General features: G+C 42.5%; 1 protein-coding gene across 1 annotated transcript in view; it reads left to right on the top strand.

Moving 5' to 3' along the window:
• Positions 1-19,165, top strand: part of LOC145344464 (immunoglobulin superfamily member 22-like) — a 102,465-nt gene extending 83,300 nt beyond the window's left edge. The window contains exons 21-22 of the mRNA XM_080191610.1: positions 12,192-12,518; positions 19,098-19,165. Coding sequence (XP_080047736.1) covers positions 12,192-12,518; positions 19,098-19,165 — 395 coding nt within the window. The remainder of the gene's footprint in view (positions 1-12,191; positions 12,519-19,097) is intronic.
• The last annotated feature ends 284 nt before the right edge of the window (positions 19,166-19,449 follow it).

A 19,449-nucleotide genomic window follows, 5' to 3' on the forward strand; every position in this document is an offset into this window, starting at 1 on the left:
ACAATGACTGTAATGTTGATTTACATATGACTATAATACAGAGGTTTATAGCCTCATTGTTGCCAGTCACCTTCCAAAAAAGTTCAACAACAGAAACCCTTGCTTACCAGGGTAATCTTCTACCTTGCTCCATGATTGGTTCCCTGGCTCATGTGACCCTTACACTGCAGATTGATTCTTAATGGGATAATCATCATATCCCTCCCCTCCAAGTTCTTTTATACAGTTGACAATAATCAATTAACTCAGTCTCCAATAATAGAACATTTAATGCACAAACCTAGTCCATTATAAATTAAGTCTTTTAGATGGTTTCCGATTCCTAGTGGAGCGGCATAACTCCTTGGTCTCAGGTACCTCCAATGGAGCATGATCAGTAGAAATCACAATCACAAGTCTCTCTTCAAGCACAATCATCTCAGTTTTATCTGCTTCCATGGGGCATCAGTCACACCTGTAACATGTTGACCTGATACTTCAATGCTTGGATAGTCGACAACATTCCCAGATGACAATATAGCTCCTGATGGCTGTATTGGCTGTTGGGACATCTCTCGCTCTCTCAAATGGTCTACATGTTTCCAGACAACCCTTCCTTCTGTGTCCACTTGATAAGACAGGGATCCAATTTTGGATACAACGGTTTCAGGGACCCAACTCGACTTACTTCCAAAATTCCTAATATACATGACTTCATCCACTGAAAATGATCGCGTTGACTTACATGAATCATGGTTTGTTTTCTGACCATTTTGGCTGGCCTCTACCATCCTCTGCAGATTTGGAAACATGAGGCCCCGTCTCATTCTGAGACAACAGTTCATTAACAACTCTGCCGATGTGATTCCCATTGTTGAACATGCAATGGTCCTATAACCTAGAGGGATTGAGAGATTCTGGTCTCCAAGATCCTTCCTGACTGCTCTGTAGGGCAGACTTAATGATTTGGATGGCTCGATCTGTTCAATGGATGCTGAGTAGTAAGATGCAGTCCTAATGTGCCTGATACCATTGAGGCCATTGAGGTTCTGAAACTCAGCACTTGTGAAAGATTTCCATTTTCAGACACTTGGAACTTCAGATATTCTGTGGATGGAAAATCAATGACGTAGTTTCTCTTAACTGTAGTGTGCAATGTCGGAGACTTCATTCCACATATTCCCATCCATTTTGAATGTGCACCAGCAAGGAACAAAAACATTGTGGCCACGAATGGACCAACATAATCAATATGGACTTGTACCCATGGCCAGCTGGGCAACTCCCAAGGATGCAGTGGGGCTGTAGCAGACAATCTTTGTTGCAATTTTGCACTGTTCACAGTGCTTGACTAGGCTCTCAATATTGACATCAGTGCCAGCCCATCAGATATAACCACAGGAGAACATCTTCATCTTAAGTGTATCCAGACAGGTATTGTGCAATTTGACTAGAAGCTACTCCATTCCTGGCACAGAAACAACTGCTCTGGCTCCCCAAAATATGATGCTGGCTGCAATTTTACCAGCACATCAGCCCCGATTCCAGGGTGGATGAGGCTTGCAGAACAGCACTCTCCATTGACCTCGGGCAGGATCTTAAGTCTCAGGTGGGCGAGATGGTAAAATTCTGGCAACCATCTTTGCAACTCAATTCATCCTTTTGTATAAAATGTGGTTTCATCTCTTCAAAAACTGGCTCACTTGTCCAACCTATTATTCTGTGTCTCACTTTGAACAACAATGGATCCTTGCTGGTCCAATATTTGATTTGCTGCACCAAAATCAGCAATGTATACAAGAAATTCAAAGCCATAACAATTTCCTTTGGTATTGGGGGAAGTGCTACACCCTCCGGAAAAGCTATAGAACTAAGTGCATCCACATTTACGATACATGTTCCAGATTGGAGCTTGAATGTCTATTTGTAGGCAGGCAGAATTAACTCCCAATGCTGCATTCTTGCCGATACGATTGGAGGAATAGCTTTGTCTTCTTTAGAAAGACCCAAGAGTGATTTGTTGTCCTTTAACAATGGGAAGTGCCTCTCATAAATATGGGAACTTCTTTACTCCATATATAATTGACAAGCCTTCTTTTTCAACCTGAGTGTAACCTTTTGGAGCCTCTGAGGGGACTCACGAGATGTACCCAATAGCTATTTGAGATCGTCATCCATCCTTTGGGACAATACTGCACCAATGCCATATGAAGAGGCATCACAGGTTAACACTTCCTTAGATGGATCAAAATGTACATCAATAAACTCCATGAATGTAACAATTGCTTTGCTCTGTTAATAGCTTCTCTCTGGACTAATGCTGGTGCTTCTTTAGCAGAATATGCAAGAGGACCAATGATGTCAACAAATTTGGTAGAAAACATCCATAATAATTCACCATTCCTAAGAATTATTTGAGTTCAGATGTGTTTCTGGAGGCCAGTGCCTCCTTTATTGCTCTGACCTTGTCTTCTACAAGGATGACCTTGTAATCCTTGTGCACCTATGCAATAACCAAGATAGGCTAACTGAGTGGCTTGAAAAGTACATTTCTCCTTCTTGAAGTGAATTCCAGCTTCTTGAAGTCTCTTTAGCACATCCTGTATGTTAGCTAGGTGCTCAGCTTCTGTAACTCCGGTTATCAAAACATCATCCAGATATATTACAATTTGTAGCAATCCTTGCAGACTTTCCTTAGTTCTCTAGAAAACCGCATATGCTGGCAATGCACCAAAGAGTAGGCAAGTATACTGAAATAAACCTATGTGTGTGCTTATCATAATATAACATTAGGAAGCTTAATCTAACTCAAGTTGCAGATACGTGTGACTCATATCCAGAATTGTATAAAACTGACCTCCAGCCAGCTTTGCATTCATGTTTTCAGTCTTTGGGATTTGATACTTAACTAACTTGGCAGGTTGATGAACTGTTAATCTGTAGATTCCCCAAATGTGGACGATCTTGTCAGGCTTTATTACCATGGGTGCTGCCCACTTCACAAATTGAAGTAGCTGGATAATGTCCAGTTCTTCCAATCTCTTCAATTCTTTGACCAACTTTTCACACATATGGTACTGGTCTTGCTCTAAAGAAGTAAGAGGTTGTCTCTGGATCGAGATAGATCTTTGCCTGGAGGACCTTTATTTTACCCAATTTGTCACAAAAAAAAAGTTTGCATACTTCTGCATTAACTCAGGCAGTCCCCCTTCCCATACTTCGAAGATCTCCATCCAATTTAATGGTTTTACTTTTGGTGCCTTAAATTACCTTTCCTGTGGCAGGAAAAGTATTCAGCCTCTTTATACCTGCAGGCTTCAGGGGAGTGATCGCCAATCACACTCTATTTCAATCCTAGATGATTCATTAGCTCTTTTAAATCTTCTCTCTGTATTAGTGCCTGCTTTTGCTTTCTGTTTTAAAATTACATTTTCATTTTTGCCACCACTGCTGACTGTAGCTTCCCGCTCTAACTGATGAACCATTCCATTTTGTGCTCTGTGAAGCTCCTGTGCACCTTTCTCAGTGCTCTGGATACAAATTGTCCTACTGGTAAGACGCAGCATGGGTTCATGAAGGGAAGGTCATGTTTGACTAATTTGGTGGAATTCTTTGAGAACATTACATGTGCAGTAGACAATGAGGAACCTGTGGATATGGTACATCTGGATTTCTAGAAGGCGTTTGACAAATGTCGCACCAAAGGTTGCTACATAAGATAAAGGTACATGATGTTACAGGTAATGTATTAAAATGGATAGAGGATTGGTTAACTAACAGAAAGCAAAGAGTGGGAGTAAATGGGTGTTTTTCTGATAGGCCGTCAGTGACTAGTGGTGTGCCTCAGGGTCAGTTTTGGGACCACAATTGTTTACAATTTACATAGGTGATTTGGAGTTGGGGACCAAGTGTAATGTGTCAAAATTCACAGATGACACTAAGATGAGTGGCAGAGCAAAGTGTGCAGTGGACGCTGAAAGTCTGCAAAGGGATATAGATAGTCTAAGTGAGTGGGTGAGGGTCTGGCAGATGGGGTACAATGTTGGTAAATGTGAGGTCATCCATTTTGGTAGGAATAACAGCAAAATGGACTATTATTTAAATGATAAAAAATTGCAGCATGCTGCTGTGCAGAGGGATCTGGGTGTCTATGAAGTTGTACAAATGAAGTAGTGGCATGACAGGAAAATTGGTCAAGTATTTGGTACAAAACAAGGAAAGCTGATCAAGCTATTCCAAAATGCCAGACCCCTGTAAGACTTAATGAGACTGATCCCACATAACCTAAGACCTGAATAAGATCAGAGAAGGTCAAGACCTGATAAGGCTGACTCCGCATAACCTAGGGCTGTATGAGTATAACAAGATAAGGTCAGGGATGAAGGAGTCACCAACCTTCTTCTGTTCTATCAAAGGACAAGATAAAGGTATGAATGATGAGACAAAGAGTTTTAGGAGGTCAGCAAGCTGTACCATGATTTATGACATTGCTTATGACGCTATTATTGATCGAATTTCTGAATAAGCTCTGGTCATACAAACTGACAATGATTATGTATAAATACTGAATTGATTCTTTATGTAAGCGCGGACTTGAGGAAGAATTAGCAAATCATAACAACAGCTCTCTGAACTCAAGTTTTTGCCAATACTGCATGCAGTCTTTTGGAAATAAAGACAAGTTATTTTGTTGGAATGAACTTTGTTGAGTCTTTCTACCACAGTCAAGAAGCAGGAAAATTTCCACTTCAACATGCCCTTGTGCAGGAATCTCAAGAAGTTGGTTTGCAGGTGCAGCAGGTAGTTAAGAAGGCAAAAGGAATTTTGTCCTTCATTGCTAGAAGGATGGAGTTTAAAAACAGTGAGGTTATGTTGCAGCTGTATAAGGTGCTGGTGAGACCACACCTGGAGTACTGTGCACAGTTTTGGTCTCCTTATTTGAGAAAAGATATACTGGCACTGGAGTGGGTAAAGAGGAGATTCAATAGGTTGATTCCGAGTTGAGAGGGTTGGCTTATGAGGAGAGACTGAGTAGACTGGGGCTATAATCATTGGAACTCAGAAGAATGATGGGAGATCTTATAGAAACATATAAGGTTATGGAGGGAATAGATAAGTTTGAAGCAGGGAAGTTGTTTCCACTGCCAGGTGAAACTAGAACTAAGGGCATGGCCTCCAAAGAAGGGGAAGTAGATTTAGGACTGAATTGAGGAGGAACTTCTTCACAGAAAGGGTTGAGAATCTGTGGAATTCCCTGCCCAATGAAGCAGTTGAGGCTACCTCATTGAATGTTTTTATGGCAAGGATAGGTACATTTTTGAACAGTAAAGGAATTGAGGATTATGGTGATGAGTGGGTAAGTGGAGTTGAGTCCCCAAAAAGATCAGCCATGATCTTCTTGAATGGCGGAGCAGGCTAGAGGGGTCAGATGGCCTACTCCTGCCCCTAGTTCTTATGTTCTCTCTATCTCCAGCGCTATCTCCACATCTTCTTAAGATTTATCTCTGTCTCTGCTAATAGCTTCCTTTGGATGGTCTCATTATTCACCCTGTAGACTAAATGGTTCCTCAGCATATTGCTGAGACCGACTCTGAAGTCACAGTGCTGAGATCTGTCTTAACTTGATAATATAAGTTGCAGTAGTTTCCCTAGTGGCTGTCCTCCTGAATTAAACTTAAGTTGTTGCAGTATAGCCAATGGGTAACAGTCTGTTTTCACTAATTCAACTATCTCAGTGAATGACTTGAGGTCAGGCATGCTTGGGGATGTGATGCTGCATACTAAGTTGCATGTCTGGGTCCCATACATGCTCAGAAAGATTACATTTCCCTTTCCCTTTTCCTTTATTCCATGGGCCTGAAAATAGTAGTCAATATATTCAATGTAATGTAACCAATCTTCCGCAGAGGCATCAAAAGGATCTATCCATTCGACTAGGGGCATATCTGCAAACATTTTTCACTTTCTCAACTTCAACTGACTTTATACTCACAGTTTTGGAACAATGTTTTTCTAATCCTCATTGCCATTGTAGTAGTTCCTCTTCACCAGTTAGGTCAGTAACAACTGCAACGCTTATGTAACAATGTCACCAAGACCAATCTTCTACCATCATAAACCTTTATTTACAAAATGGAGAAGGGCTGGATCCGTGGTTTACAGCTCACAAGTCCAAGCCCGGAGATCTATAGAATACAAGACTGAGGTAGACTGAGCCCCTCCTCACTCAGTAGAGGTGTTCATATTACACACAGCCCGCAAGGTGATTTATTGGTGATCCCCCAAGTTCTTCATAGCCACCATGACTTCCCTCTCCCCTAGAGTCCATCTCTCCCCCAGTACCCCCACCATGAGAAGGTCCTTTCCACCCCTTCGCAATCGGTCTGAGCTCCCAGAAGGTGGGACCAGATCTGGTGGTGTGAAACGAATTGGGGACCTTCATTTCTGGTGGGAGCATCTCAAAGCCACTGATGTAGATTCCTCCTCAAGTTCTGCTTCAGCTTCCTCCACTTCCATCTGAGAGATTGTGTCCTCATTACCCAGAAGGGGAGCTGCTCGGTCAGCTTTGAGTTGTTGCTCAACACTGGCAACAGTCACCTCCATGGCTGGTAAAGAGGTCTGCTCTTATTCTTCAAAGTCCTTCCTGAAAAACTTCAGGGTACCTGCTGATGACTTTATCACCACACCCAACCTGAAGATCTCCAATCAGTTCAGCCTGATCCACTACAGCCAATCTCACTCCATCAGGCTTCCTTCTTGGGAGTTGGGCTGATTGCTGCTTATAAATCACAGGGGTTATTTACAAGCAGCTAGTCTGGCCTTTGCATCTTCTAAGCTCAGGTGTTGAATACCAGTTGGGATGTGAACATATGTCTGCTCCCTGATAATGGAGACCGCAGCCTCTGTGTCCACCTCCATTTTTAGTGGTTAATCATTTATCAGCTGCTCATCATAGGGGAGGAGCTTTGTTGTGATGATGTGGTTTAGTTGCATTATCCCTGCTTCTGGTAGTGGATATACCTGTAGCCATTTGGTCATCCACACTGGGAGTTCTATACATTTATTTTTAATGTACAGGCACCTCTGCCTCTATCTATAAATTCACAAATACATAAGTAAGAGTTTGGCAGGTAAGGTTAAACAATTGTTTTTGTTTGAATGTAGGCATATTCTTAAGCTCAATTACATAAATAATGTGAAACAAAACTCTAGGTTTATCTAATCTATAATGACAAAACTAAAACACACAAGCCAAGATATAACCAACTGTAAATTTTAAGACCAATTTTAACTATTAACATTTTGCCTTCCTGTCCCTTCTAGATTTCATTTAGAGATAGAAGTCTGAAATAATATACCAAGCATGAATATAAATATAAAATATTCCCTAACAAATGACCAGAGGAGCTCTTTCTATTTATTGTCAGATGAACAGACGTTCACATTCTCGTATTAACTTCATTTTCCGAGCTTATTAAAGTACACTCTCGGAAACGTGCCAGAAAGAAATACATTACAATATACATATAAAAACTAAACAACAGCAACTTTTCAAATTGCAACATTTCATTAATTTTGCAAGTAATATGTAAACAAATACACGAGGCTGCAAAAACTCCCACAGACTGATTTGACACAAAGCAGCTGCATCAGTTTACCAGGAGCAATGTCTCCTGGTGTATCTTAAATGTGCTCCTTTAACTGCACTATGTAGCAATCTCTTTTGCCTTGGGGCTTGAGGGTGAATATATACATAATACTGTGTGGAAAATAATTAAAAATAGATTGTCCGAGAGGAAGGGAGACTGATCTTTATTTATGTTATAATTACTCAGGTAAAAAAGTGTCTCTTTACCTCCCTTTTGTGAGAAAATAATCTGAACAAACATAAGAACATAAGAAATAGGAGCAGGAGTAGGCCATCTAGCCCTTCGAGCCTGCCCCGCCATTCAATAAGATCATGGCTGATCTGTCGTGGCTCAGTTCCACATTCCTGCCCTCTCCCCATAACCCTTAATCCCCTTGCCTATCAAAAACCTATCAACCCGCGTCTTAAAAATATTTAGCGAGGCAGCCTCCACCACTTCAACGGGCAGAGAATTCCAGAGATTCACCACCCTTTGAGTGAAGAAGTTCCTCCTCAACTCTGTTCTAAACCGCCCCCCCTTTATCCTGAGGCTGTGCCCTCTAGTCCTACTGTCCTTTCTGAGCGGGAAGAGCCTCTCCACCTCTATCCTATCCATCCCATTCATCATCTTATACGTCTCAATGAGATCTCCCCTCATTCTTCTAAACTCTAACGAGTACAAGCCTAGTTTATTCAGCCTCTCCTCATAGCTCAACCCCCTCAACTCCAGCATCAGCCTAGTAAACCTCCTCTGCATTCCCTCCAAGGCCAAAATATCCTTGCGTAAGTACGGTGACCAAAACTGCACATAGTACTCCAGCTGCGGCCTCACCAGTGCCCTATACAGCTGTAGCAAGACCTCCCTACTTTTATATTCAATCCCCCTCGCTATGAAGGCCAGCATCCCATTTGTCTTCCTGACCACCTGCTGCACCTGCAGGCTGGGTTTTTGCGACTCATGCAGACCCCGCTGGCCTTCATAGCGAGGGGGATTGAATATAAAAGTAGGGAGGTCTTGCTGCAGCTGTATAGGGCATTGGTGAGGCCGCAGCTGGAGTACTGTGTGCAGTTTTGGGCGCCGCACCTGCGCAAGGATATTTTGGCCCTGGAGGGAGTGCAGAGGAGGTTTACTAGGCTGATACCGGAGTTGAGGGGATTGAGCTATGAGGAGAGGCTGAATAAACTAGGCTTGTACTCGTTAGAGTTTAGAAGAATGAGGGGAGATCTCATTGAGACGTATAAGATGATGAATGGGATGGATAGGATAGAGGTGGAGAGACTCTTCCCGCTCAAAAAAGACAGTAGGACTAGGGGGCACAGCCTCAAGATAAAGGGGAGGCGGTTTAGAACAGAGTTGAGGAGGAACTTCTTCACTCAAAGGGTGGTGAATCTCTGGAATTCTCTGCCCGTTGAAGTGGTGGAGGCTGCCTCGCTAAATATTTTTAAGAAGCGGGTTGATGGGTTTTTGATAAGAGAAGGGATTAAGGGTTATGGGGAGAGGGCGGGAAAGTGGAACTGAGCCACGACAGATCAGCCATGATCTTATTGAATGGCGGGGCAGGCTCGAAGGGCTAGATGGTCTACTCCTGCTCCTATTTCTTATGTTCTTATGTTCTTATGGTCCCTCTGCACCGTCGCCTGCTGCAGTATTTCGCCACGTAAGTAATAGTCCTTCCTACCATTATTCCTACCAAAGTGGACAACCTCACATTTGCCAACATTAAATTCCATTTGCCAGTTCCTGGCCCATTTGGCCAGCCTATCTAGATCCTTCTGCAGACTCTCCACACCCTCTGCATAATTTGCCGTTCCACCAATCTTGGTGTCATCAGCAAATTTCGACACCATACACTCGGTTCCCTCCTCCAGATCATCTATATAAATGGTGAATAGCTGAGGTCCCAGCACCGACCCCTGGGGCACTCCACTAGTCACCAACCGCCAATCCGAATAGCACCCATTGACCCCCACTCTCTGTCTCCTATTTGACAGCCAATCCTCTATCCACACTAACACCCTACCCCCAACTCCATGCCCCCTTACCTTCTACAATAACCTCTTGTGAGGCACTTTGTCAAACGCCTTCTGAAAATCAAGAAAGACCACATCCACCGGCTCGCCTCTATCCACCGCCCTCGACACATCCTCATAGAACTCCAATAAATTTGTCAGACATGACTTCCCCTTAACGAAACCGTGCTGTGTCTGCTCTACCAAACAATTCTCCTCAAGATGCCTTGCTATTTTGTCCTTGATCACGGATTCTAACATCTTTCCTACAACAGACGTTAAACTAACCGACCTATAATTCCCCGCCTTTTGCCTGCCACCCTTCCAAAACAACGGCGTAACATTAACTTTCCATTGTGAAAAGAAACAGACCCTATTGACTTTCCATAATTTGGATGTAATGTCAGACTACAATTTCAAAGGACTTGGATTCTGTCCTGATTCAGTAACCTATAGAATAGACATGACTGAGCTGTTGTATTTGTACATGGATTCTGTCCATGTTCATTTTTACAGATATGCTCTTTAGCTTTCTCAGAATAACTGGCAGGACAGTGCAGAGCCTCTGAGCAACATCTTCCACCCACATCATTTTCAACAAATATATGCTTTTCTATGAACATCTTTTGCAAACTGAAAATTTAGCTTGGCTAGTGCTACACATATTGTCACCACACCCCGCACTCACACTGTAGAAACTGTGTAATCCTGATTTGGAAGAATGAAGAACATGGAGCAATGAGCGTGTGTGGATGGCAGCACTGAAACGTTACCAGCAATTTAAAAAGAGGTGTTGCCAGTGGACATGGGAACTGCAAATTTTCAGTGAGAAGCTGAGGTGGGTTGTGCAGTTGACGTCGCATAGATGTACTTCTAAAAGGTTTTGGATAAAGTGCCTCATAACAGGCCTGTCAGCAAAAATGACTCCAATTTGGCTGAATGACAGGAAACAGAGAATACTGTGGAACGGCTGTTGTTCAGAGTGGATGAATGTAATAGTGGGACTCCCGAGGGATTAGTATTAAGACCACTGCTTTTCCTGATCTGTATTAATAAACTAAACTTGAATGTGCAGGGCACAATCTCATAATTTGCAGATGATGAAAAGCCTGGGAATATTGTGAACTGTGAGGGAGACTCTGATAAATTTCAAGAGGACAATGACAAGCTGGTGGAATAGACAGACAAGTGGCAGACAGAATTTAATATAGATGGGTAGGACGAATGAGTAGAAAAAGAATGAATTTCAAAAACTGGTCCAGGAGCAGAGGGATCTGGGGGTAAATATGCATAAATCATTAAAGTTGGCAGGGCTGCGTTTTATACATAGAGGCATAGTGTATCAAAGAAAATTTATAGTGAACCATTATAAAATGCTGGCTGAGCCTCAACTAGGGGATTGTGCCCAATTTTGGGCACCACACTTTAGGAAAGATCTGAAGATTATAGAGAGGTTTGCAAAAAAGATTACAAAAATGGTCTAGAGAAAAAGGACTTCAATTTCATGGATTGATTGGAGAAGCTGGGACTGCTCTTCTAAGAGAAGGGAAGATTGGTCGGAGAGAAGGTTAAATGAAGAATTAAAATTATAGGTGGGGAGAAACTATTCCCTTGGAATGAAAACTAGAGGATGTTGATTAAGGCAACGAAAAAAAAGCCAAAGGTGATATGAGAGAAAATTTTTTTGCACAGAAAATGGTTAGGATCTGGAATGCACTGAGTGTACTGGAGCCAGATTCACTTGTGGCTTTCAAAAGAGAATTATTTTAAAGTTTATTTATTAGTCAAAGTAAGGCTTACATTAACACTGCAATGAAGTTACTGTGAAATTCAGTTAATTATCTGAAGAGAAAATATTTGAAGGGCTGTGAAGAAAAGTGAAACAGTGGGTCGAGCTAAGTTGCTCTTGCAAAGAGTTGACATAGATGTGATGGGCTGAATTACCCACCTCCTGTGCTGTAAATATTCTATGATTCTAACGTTCAGGTAGTAAGATAGTAGAAGAACAAATGGTGGGATTGATTTAGTACAGAGTAAGAGATGGCTCACATTCTAATGTCTGCTTTTATACTGATAAATTGAAAAACATCAATAAGTTATCCATGCTTCCAAATCATGGGACAGGAACAAGTTTAAAACCTGGATTTTTGAGGACAGTGAACTTGAACCCCACAGATTTGGAACAAAGTTAATACTGACGGTTGGTTGGAATGCTGAGGGATCAGTGCATTTGAGAGTTGCAGTCTTTCAGATGAGATTTTAGACTGACACACATTCCAGTGATTCAGGCAGTTAGTAAAGATGGCACTATCCAGAGAAGAGCAGGGAGAGTAGCCACTGTTCCTTTCTCAATTAATAATACCAAACACATTAACTGATTGTTCAGTTAACTGAACATTCATTTTCATTCATTCTGTTTGTGGGATACCACGATGTGCATATTCGCTGCTGTGCAAATGTTACAGTGACTTCACTTTAAAGTAATGTAATAGCGAAGAGATCCTGTGGAGGTGATGAAGTAATACTCAAATGCTATTTGTGTTTTGCTCCAAATTCTTTTCTTTCCTTCCACTAGAACGTTTCAGCCTCCAATTTAAGGAATACCAGGAGAAGGACTGGAACCATGCCCCTGAGTTCATCACACCACTAAAGGACCACACAGTTCACCGTGGCAACGATTGCACTATGAGTTGTGCCCTTACTGGTAATCCAAGGCCACAAATTGCCTGGTATAAAGGCAAAATCCTCATTACCGAGAATCTCAAATATTGGTACACATCTTCGAATGGTGTCTGTACACTGACCATCCCAAGTGCAGAAATAAAGGATGCTGATGAATACATAATTGTGGCTGAAAACTCCCTGGGAAAGGCCAAGTGCTCCTGTAAGGTGACCGTGCTTGGTAAGTTATTACTTACAGTGATTAATGATGGATCTTCACTGCTAGACTTATCTTACAAATCGTAAGTTATAGACCAGCATTGGGACTCCTGACAATTCAGTTTGGTAATGAACCATACAGAGCAAACAATTCCAGATTCAATCCTTGATTGTGCTCAGTCAGCAGGTTCAGCAATAAGAGCAGTGTTATTGGCCACAATTTCCCAGGGCAAGGGTGGAGAAAAAACATCCAGAGATCTGTATTCCTGGTCAGTATTCAGTGTTCCCTGCTGGAAAGTGCACAAGAATAGATTTTGGATAAACACAGGATTAGGGGCTCAGATATAATGCCTCCCACAGATGAATGGTGTGTTAGTGTCTAATATTTAAGTTCAAATTGAAGAAAAGATAAAGTTCCAGTGGATTGAGATTATCTGGAAATTATATCACACCATGAGCCAACACCTCCAAGAGGGGAGGGAAGAAAACTAGAAAGGAAAAAAAGGTTCCTTTCAACTTATTGTTGTGATTGGATGTGAATAGCTATCGTGGATGTACCATCAGAGATAGAAACCATATATACTTAACAAGCCCTCTTGTAGCTTAAAAAACCCAGCATCCGATATACATCATTGATTTTGAGGAGTAAATCTCCAATATTGCCTCACCCTTTTCACTGTCAAGCATTTGCTTTGGGTCATTCATCTCCTGTGCCTCTGGTTTCCCTTATTGAGAGTCTAGGTCAATGCAGAATGACTCTCTGATCTTTATCTCAATTTCAAGGCCATTACAAGAATTCCCTTAACCCACTCTCCATCAATATTATGATACACATTCTAAAGGGTTAACAAATGCCCCATGTGTCTTTTGGAAGCCTGATCTAATCCAACTCAAACCAACCCCTTCAGGCTTAATCTGGTCGGATATGTGGCTATTGCAAACAAAGTCACAATTATTGTTCATTCTTAGAAGTTGTGGCAGGTCATCTTGAGCCATTGTAGTTCCTACAGTGATGTTTCTCTCATGATAATGTGAGGTAGAGAATTCCAGAATAGTGATTGAGGAACAATGGAGGAAGTCAGGATAAAGGTTGACTTGTAGTTGAAATAGGAGGTATTAGTGCAAGTTGCTGCTCTTATCCTTTTCAGTTATTGCGGTTTTGAAGAGGAAGTTGCTGTTGAAGTAAACTTATTGAGATGCTCCCAAGCAGCCTGCGGATAAATAGATATACATAAGGTGCATTTTAAGTTCAGTAGCTGGGGCACCAATCAAGTGAACTGCTTCCTCCTTGTTGTTGCAGCTACGTTCACCTGGGTAATTAGTGTGTATTCTATCACATTCCTGAGTCGAGCCTTCTGGATTGTCAGAGAAACTTTGAAGGATCATGAGAAAATCTAGATCAGCAGTCCTATTAACTCTCCAAAACAGCATCTCGCCTAAACACTCCTCTCCACCCTATCCCATAATCCCACAAATTTATCTTGGCTAAGCCAACTAACCTACACATCATTAGACATTAAGGGACAATTTGATATGGCCAATCCATCTAACCTGCACATTTTTGGACTGTGGAAAGAAAGCAGAACATCTGGAGGAAACTCATGCCGACACAGAAAGAACATGTAAACTCCACACAGATAGTCACCCAAGGTCTGAATTGAACCCAAGTTGCTGGCATTGTGAGCAGCAGTGCTAACCACTGTGCTACCATGCCGTCCCCGACTATAAAGAATGTGACAACTAGACACTTAGAAAATAATAATGTTATTGGGCAGATTAAACATGGATTGATGAAAGGGAAATCATGTTTAACAAACCTGCTTTTTTTTAAGGATATTACTTGTAGCATAGCTAAAGGGGTACCAGCAGATGTAGTGCATTTGGATTTTCAGAAGGCTTTTGATAAGAAACAGAATTAGAGCACATGAGATTGGAGGTACTGCCATGGTATGAATTGACAATTGGCTAACAGGATAGAAAACAAAGAGTGGGAATAAACATGTCATAAGAACGTAAGAAACAGGAGCAGGAGTAGGCCATCTAGCCCTTCGAGCCTGCCCCGCCATTCAAAAAGATCATGGCTGATCTGAAGTGGATCAGTTCCACTTTCCCACTTTCTCCCTTAGTTCCCTTGTCTATCAAAAACCTATCTACCCGTGACTTAAATATATTTAAGGAAGCCTCCACCACTTCAATGGGCAGAGAATTCCAGAGATTCACCTTTGAGTGAAGAAGTTCCTCCTCAACTCTGATCTAAACTGCATCCCCCCTTATCTTGAGGCTGTGCCCTCTAGTCCTGCTATCCTTTCTAAGCGGGAAGAATCTCTCTACCTCTACCCTATCCATCCCTTTCATTATCTTATACGTCTCTATAAGATCCCCCCTCATCCTTCTAAACTCCAACGAGTACAGACCCAGCCTATTTAGTCTCTCTTCATAGTCCAACCCCCTCATCTCCGGTATCAGCCTAGTGAATCTCCTCTGCACTCCCTCCAAGGCCAATATATCCTTGCGCAAGTGCGGCAACCAAAGCTGCACACAATACTCCAGCTGCGGCCTCACCAGTACCCTGTTCAGTTGCAGCAAGACCTCCCTACTTTTATATTCTAACCCCCCTCGCTATAAAGGCCAACATTCCATTCGCCTTCTTGATCACCTGCTGCACCTGCAGACTGGGTTTTTGCAACTCGTGCACAAGGACCCCCAGGTCCCTCTGCACCGTAGCATGCTGTAGCTTTTCACCCTTTAAATAGTAATCCCTCCTACTATTATTTCTGCCACAGCTGTTCACAATCTATATAAATGATTTGGATGTGGGGACCAACTGTAATATTTCCAAATTTTGTGATGATACAAAACTTGGTGGGACTGTAAGTTGTGAGGAGGATGCAAAGAGATGTCAGGTGGACTTGAACAGGCTAAGTGAATGTGTAATTATTTCCTCACTCGCAGGATCTATGAGCAACTTTTGGAAAGTTAAGACATTATAAATTTATCTCACACTTGCTAACATTATACTCCATCTGCCAGGTCCTCGCCCACTCGCTTAGCCTATCCAGATCCCTCTGCAGACTTTCCACACCCTCCACGCAACTTGCTTTTCCACTCATCTTCGTGTCATCAGCAAATTTCATCACCCTCCACTCAGCCCCCTCCTCCAGATCATCTATATAAATGGTAAATAGCTGAGGCCCCAGCACCGATCCCTGCGGCACTCCACTAGTCACCAACCGCCAATCAGAACAGCACTCATTGATACCAACTCCCTGCTTCCTATTAGACAACCAATCCTCTATCCACGTTAACACCTTACCCCCAACTCCGTGCACCCTAACCTTCTGTAGCAACCTTTTATGAGGCACATTATCAAATGCCTTTTGAAAATCTAAAAACACCATATCCACCGGTTCTCCTCTGTCTACCGCACTAGTCACATCCTCATAGAAATCCAACAAATTCGTCAAACATGACTTCCCCTTAATGTCATTCTTAAGATGGCAGGCTCTAGCGGGTGGGGTACCGCAGGGATCAATACTGGGACCACAGCTGTTCACAATCTATATAAATGATTTGGATGTGGGGACCAACTGTAATATTTCCAAATTTTGTGATGATACAAAACTTGGTGGAACTGTAAGTTGTGAGGAGGATGCAAAGAGATGTCAGGTGGACTTGAACAGGCTAAGTGAATGTGTAATTATTTCCTCACTCGCAGGATCTATGAGCAACTTTTGGAAAGATAAGACATTATAAATTTATCTTACGATTTAAAAAAAGGACAAAAATGTACATTTTTATGATCAAACTCCAAATGTGAAGGTTAATTTATGAGCTTAATTTCTCACTGGTAAATTGAATACTGTGAGATATCTGACGTTGTTTCTCCTTGCACAACTGGTCAGTGTCTGCCTGCAAACTTGATGTAGTGATACAGAGTATTCCAGATGTATATTTGTCAGGGATGAACTTGATAATGTTTTGATATCTTTCATTCTTGAAAAAACTGATCACAGCACTATGACTTTTTCCTTCATGTAATTGACATTACAGTGAATCGAAGTCTATGTTTTGATAGATTTGGAATTCCTACAGTTAAAAATGTTGAGGGCAATTTCCACAACCTGCCATTTCTGGGTTAGAATAAGGTTTCCTGCGTGGGAAGTAACATTCCAGGATTCTAGTAGGGGTGGAATTCTCCGGTCGTGCTGGTTTAAAAGCCAGAAATTCCCACCCAACCGTCAATGACGTTTCACACTCTCTGCAACCCAACCACTAAAATTCCAGTGGCGGGTGTGATGAGAGAATTCTGTCTCTAGTTTCTACAGTGGCAAGCCCATTCCGAAACTGGGACCCATCTGAGACTGAGGTTCAATCCTGGCTTAAAGCCACACTTCCCCCTGGCACACCCCCAACCTATATTGAGAGGAAAAATTTGCACCTGTTTCCTTTTACAAAAAATATGCTGATCACGTCTAACTTCAAATATCTTTTAGTTTATTGACATTCTTGCCCATCTCATACTTTTGCATCCTGTAGTCTTTAAAGTCCAGAAACCATGCATCTTCCACCGGTGATATTTGTCTCAGACTCTGAAATATGACTTGTTCTTCAGCGTAATGTGTGTAAAATTATTACCCCTTCTTGCTGACAAGTCCCAGGGTCCTGCTACCATCTGTCCTCTGCCTTATCTGTGCTCTGCAGCAGCTAGCTGAAGAGAGAGTAGACTGATGTCTTTCAATCGCTCAAATCTCAGAGAACCACATGTGCCTTTGCTCATTATTATTGTCAATTACACAAAGGAAAAAGTCATCTAGTAACAAAGAAAGTCCCAGCCATGTATCAAACTGTACCATCTTGGATCAATGATCGATCCAAAACATCACCAGGGTCTCCATAGGCTGCTGGCATCTGGGGATTTGGAACCTGTACAAATGCAACCTAGGAACAAACCTCCAGCTGTTTTTATGAAACCCTGTGTAGACTTTGAGTGGAACTGATCTCAACACAGGCAAAAGGCAGGGAATTATAGGCCGGTTAGTTTAACGTCTGTTGTAGGTAAAATGTTAGAATCCGTCATCAAAGAGGAAATAGCGAGGCTTCTTGAGGGGAATTGCTTGATAGAGCAGACGCAGCACGGTTTCGTTAAGGGGAAGTCGTGTCTGACGAATTTATTGGCATTCTATGAGGATGTGTCTAGGGCGGTGGATAGAGGAGAGCCGGTGGATGTGGTCTTTCTTGACTTTCAGAAGGCGTTTGACAAGATACCTCACAATAGGTTATTGCAGAAGGTAAGGGGGCATGGAGTTGGGGGTAGGGTGTTAGCGTGGATAGAGGATTGGCTGTCTAATAGGAGGCAGAGAGTCGGGGTCAATGGGTGCTATTCGGATTGGCGGTTGGTGACTAGTGGAGTGCCCCAGGGGTCGGTGCTGGGGCCTCAGCTATTTACCATTTATATAGATGATCTGGAGGAGGGAACCGAGTGTATGGTGTCGAAATTTGCTGATGACACCAAGATTGGTGGAACGGCAAATTGCGCGGAGGGTGTGGAGAGTCTGCAGAAGGATCTAAATAGGCTGGGCGGATGGGCCAGGAACTGGCAAATGGAATTTAATGTTGGCAAGTGCGAGGTGGTCCACTTTGGTAGGAAGAATGGTAGGAAGGACTATTACTTACGGGGCGAAAAACTGCAGCAGGCGACGGTGCAGAGGGACCACAGGGTCCTTGTGCATGAGTCGCAAAAACCCAGCCTGCAGGTGCAGCAGGTGGTCAGGAAGGCGAATGGGATGCTGGCCTTCATAGCGAGGGGGATTGAATATAAAAGTAGGGAGGTCTTGCTGCAGCTGTATAGGGCACTGGTGAGGCCGCAGCTGGAGTACTGTGTGCAGTTTTGGTCGCCGCACTTACGCAAGGATATTTTGGCCTTGGAGGGAATGCAGAGGAGGTTTACTAGGCTGATGCTGGAGTTGAGGGGGTTGAGCTATGAGGAGAGGCTGAATAAACTAGGCTTGTACTCATTAGAGTTTAGAAGAATGAGGGGAGATCTCATTGAGACATATAAGATGATGAATGGGATGGATAGGATAGAGGTGGAGAGACTCTTCCTGCTCAGAAAGGACAGTAGGACTAGGGGGCATAGCCTCAAGGTAAAGGGGGGGGCGGTTTAGAACGGAGTTGAGGAGGAACTTCTTCGCTCAAAGGGTGGTGAATCTCTGGAATTCTCTGCCCGTTGAAGTGGTGGAGGCTGCCTCGCTAAATATTTTTAAGATGCGGGTTGATGGGTTTTTGATAAGCGAGGGGATTAAGGGTTATGGGGAGAGGGCGGAAATGTGGAACTGAGCCACGACAGATCAGCCATGATCTTATTGAATGGCGGGGCAGGCTCGAAGGGCTAGATGGCCTACTCCTGCTCCTATTTCTTATGTTCTTATGTTCAATCAACACACCCTTATTTCCCCAAACCCCAGCTACAGACAACATAGCAGAGAATGAGAGAATAAAATGAAACAGAGAGAGAAAAAAAAGAGGAAAATTAATCAGTGACAGTGAGTTAGGTAAGGAGACAATTGACAAAGAATTAAATTCTAACTCTGCTCTTTTACAGAAAAAGGAGTTACCATCATACAAAATACTATTGGAGAAAGTCCACGTAAGAGTAAGCATATCATGTGAGTTCCAGGCTGGGCCTCAGCGAAGACTGGCAATAATCAATTCTAGCCATTTGCTGCCATTGTGAAGATTGAGCTTTCTGTCGGAGAAGCAATTTTTGTTGGACTTAATGAATGTGCATAATTTCCAAACCATCTGCCAATTTTTTTTATGTCCTTGAATCACTTTCAGAGCCAAAAACAAGATTGTTTTCAACATCTATGTCAATATTTAACCTCTGTGACATTCTGAAGGAGCTAAAATCTGAGACAGTAACAATTGAAAAGCTGCATGCTACTTATGAGGAT

Source organism: Carcharhinus amblyrhynchos, chromosome 6, assembly GCF_965287045.1.
Source record: "Carcharhinus amblyrhynchos chromosome 6, sCarAmb.v2.hapA, whole genome shotgun sequence".
NCBI lineage: Eukaryota > Metazoa > Chordata > Chondrichthyes > Carcharhiniformes > Carcharhinidae > Carcharhinus > Carcharhinus amblyrhynchos.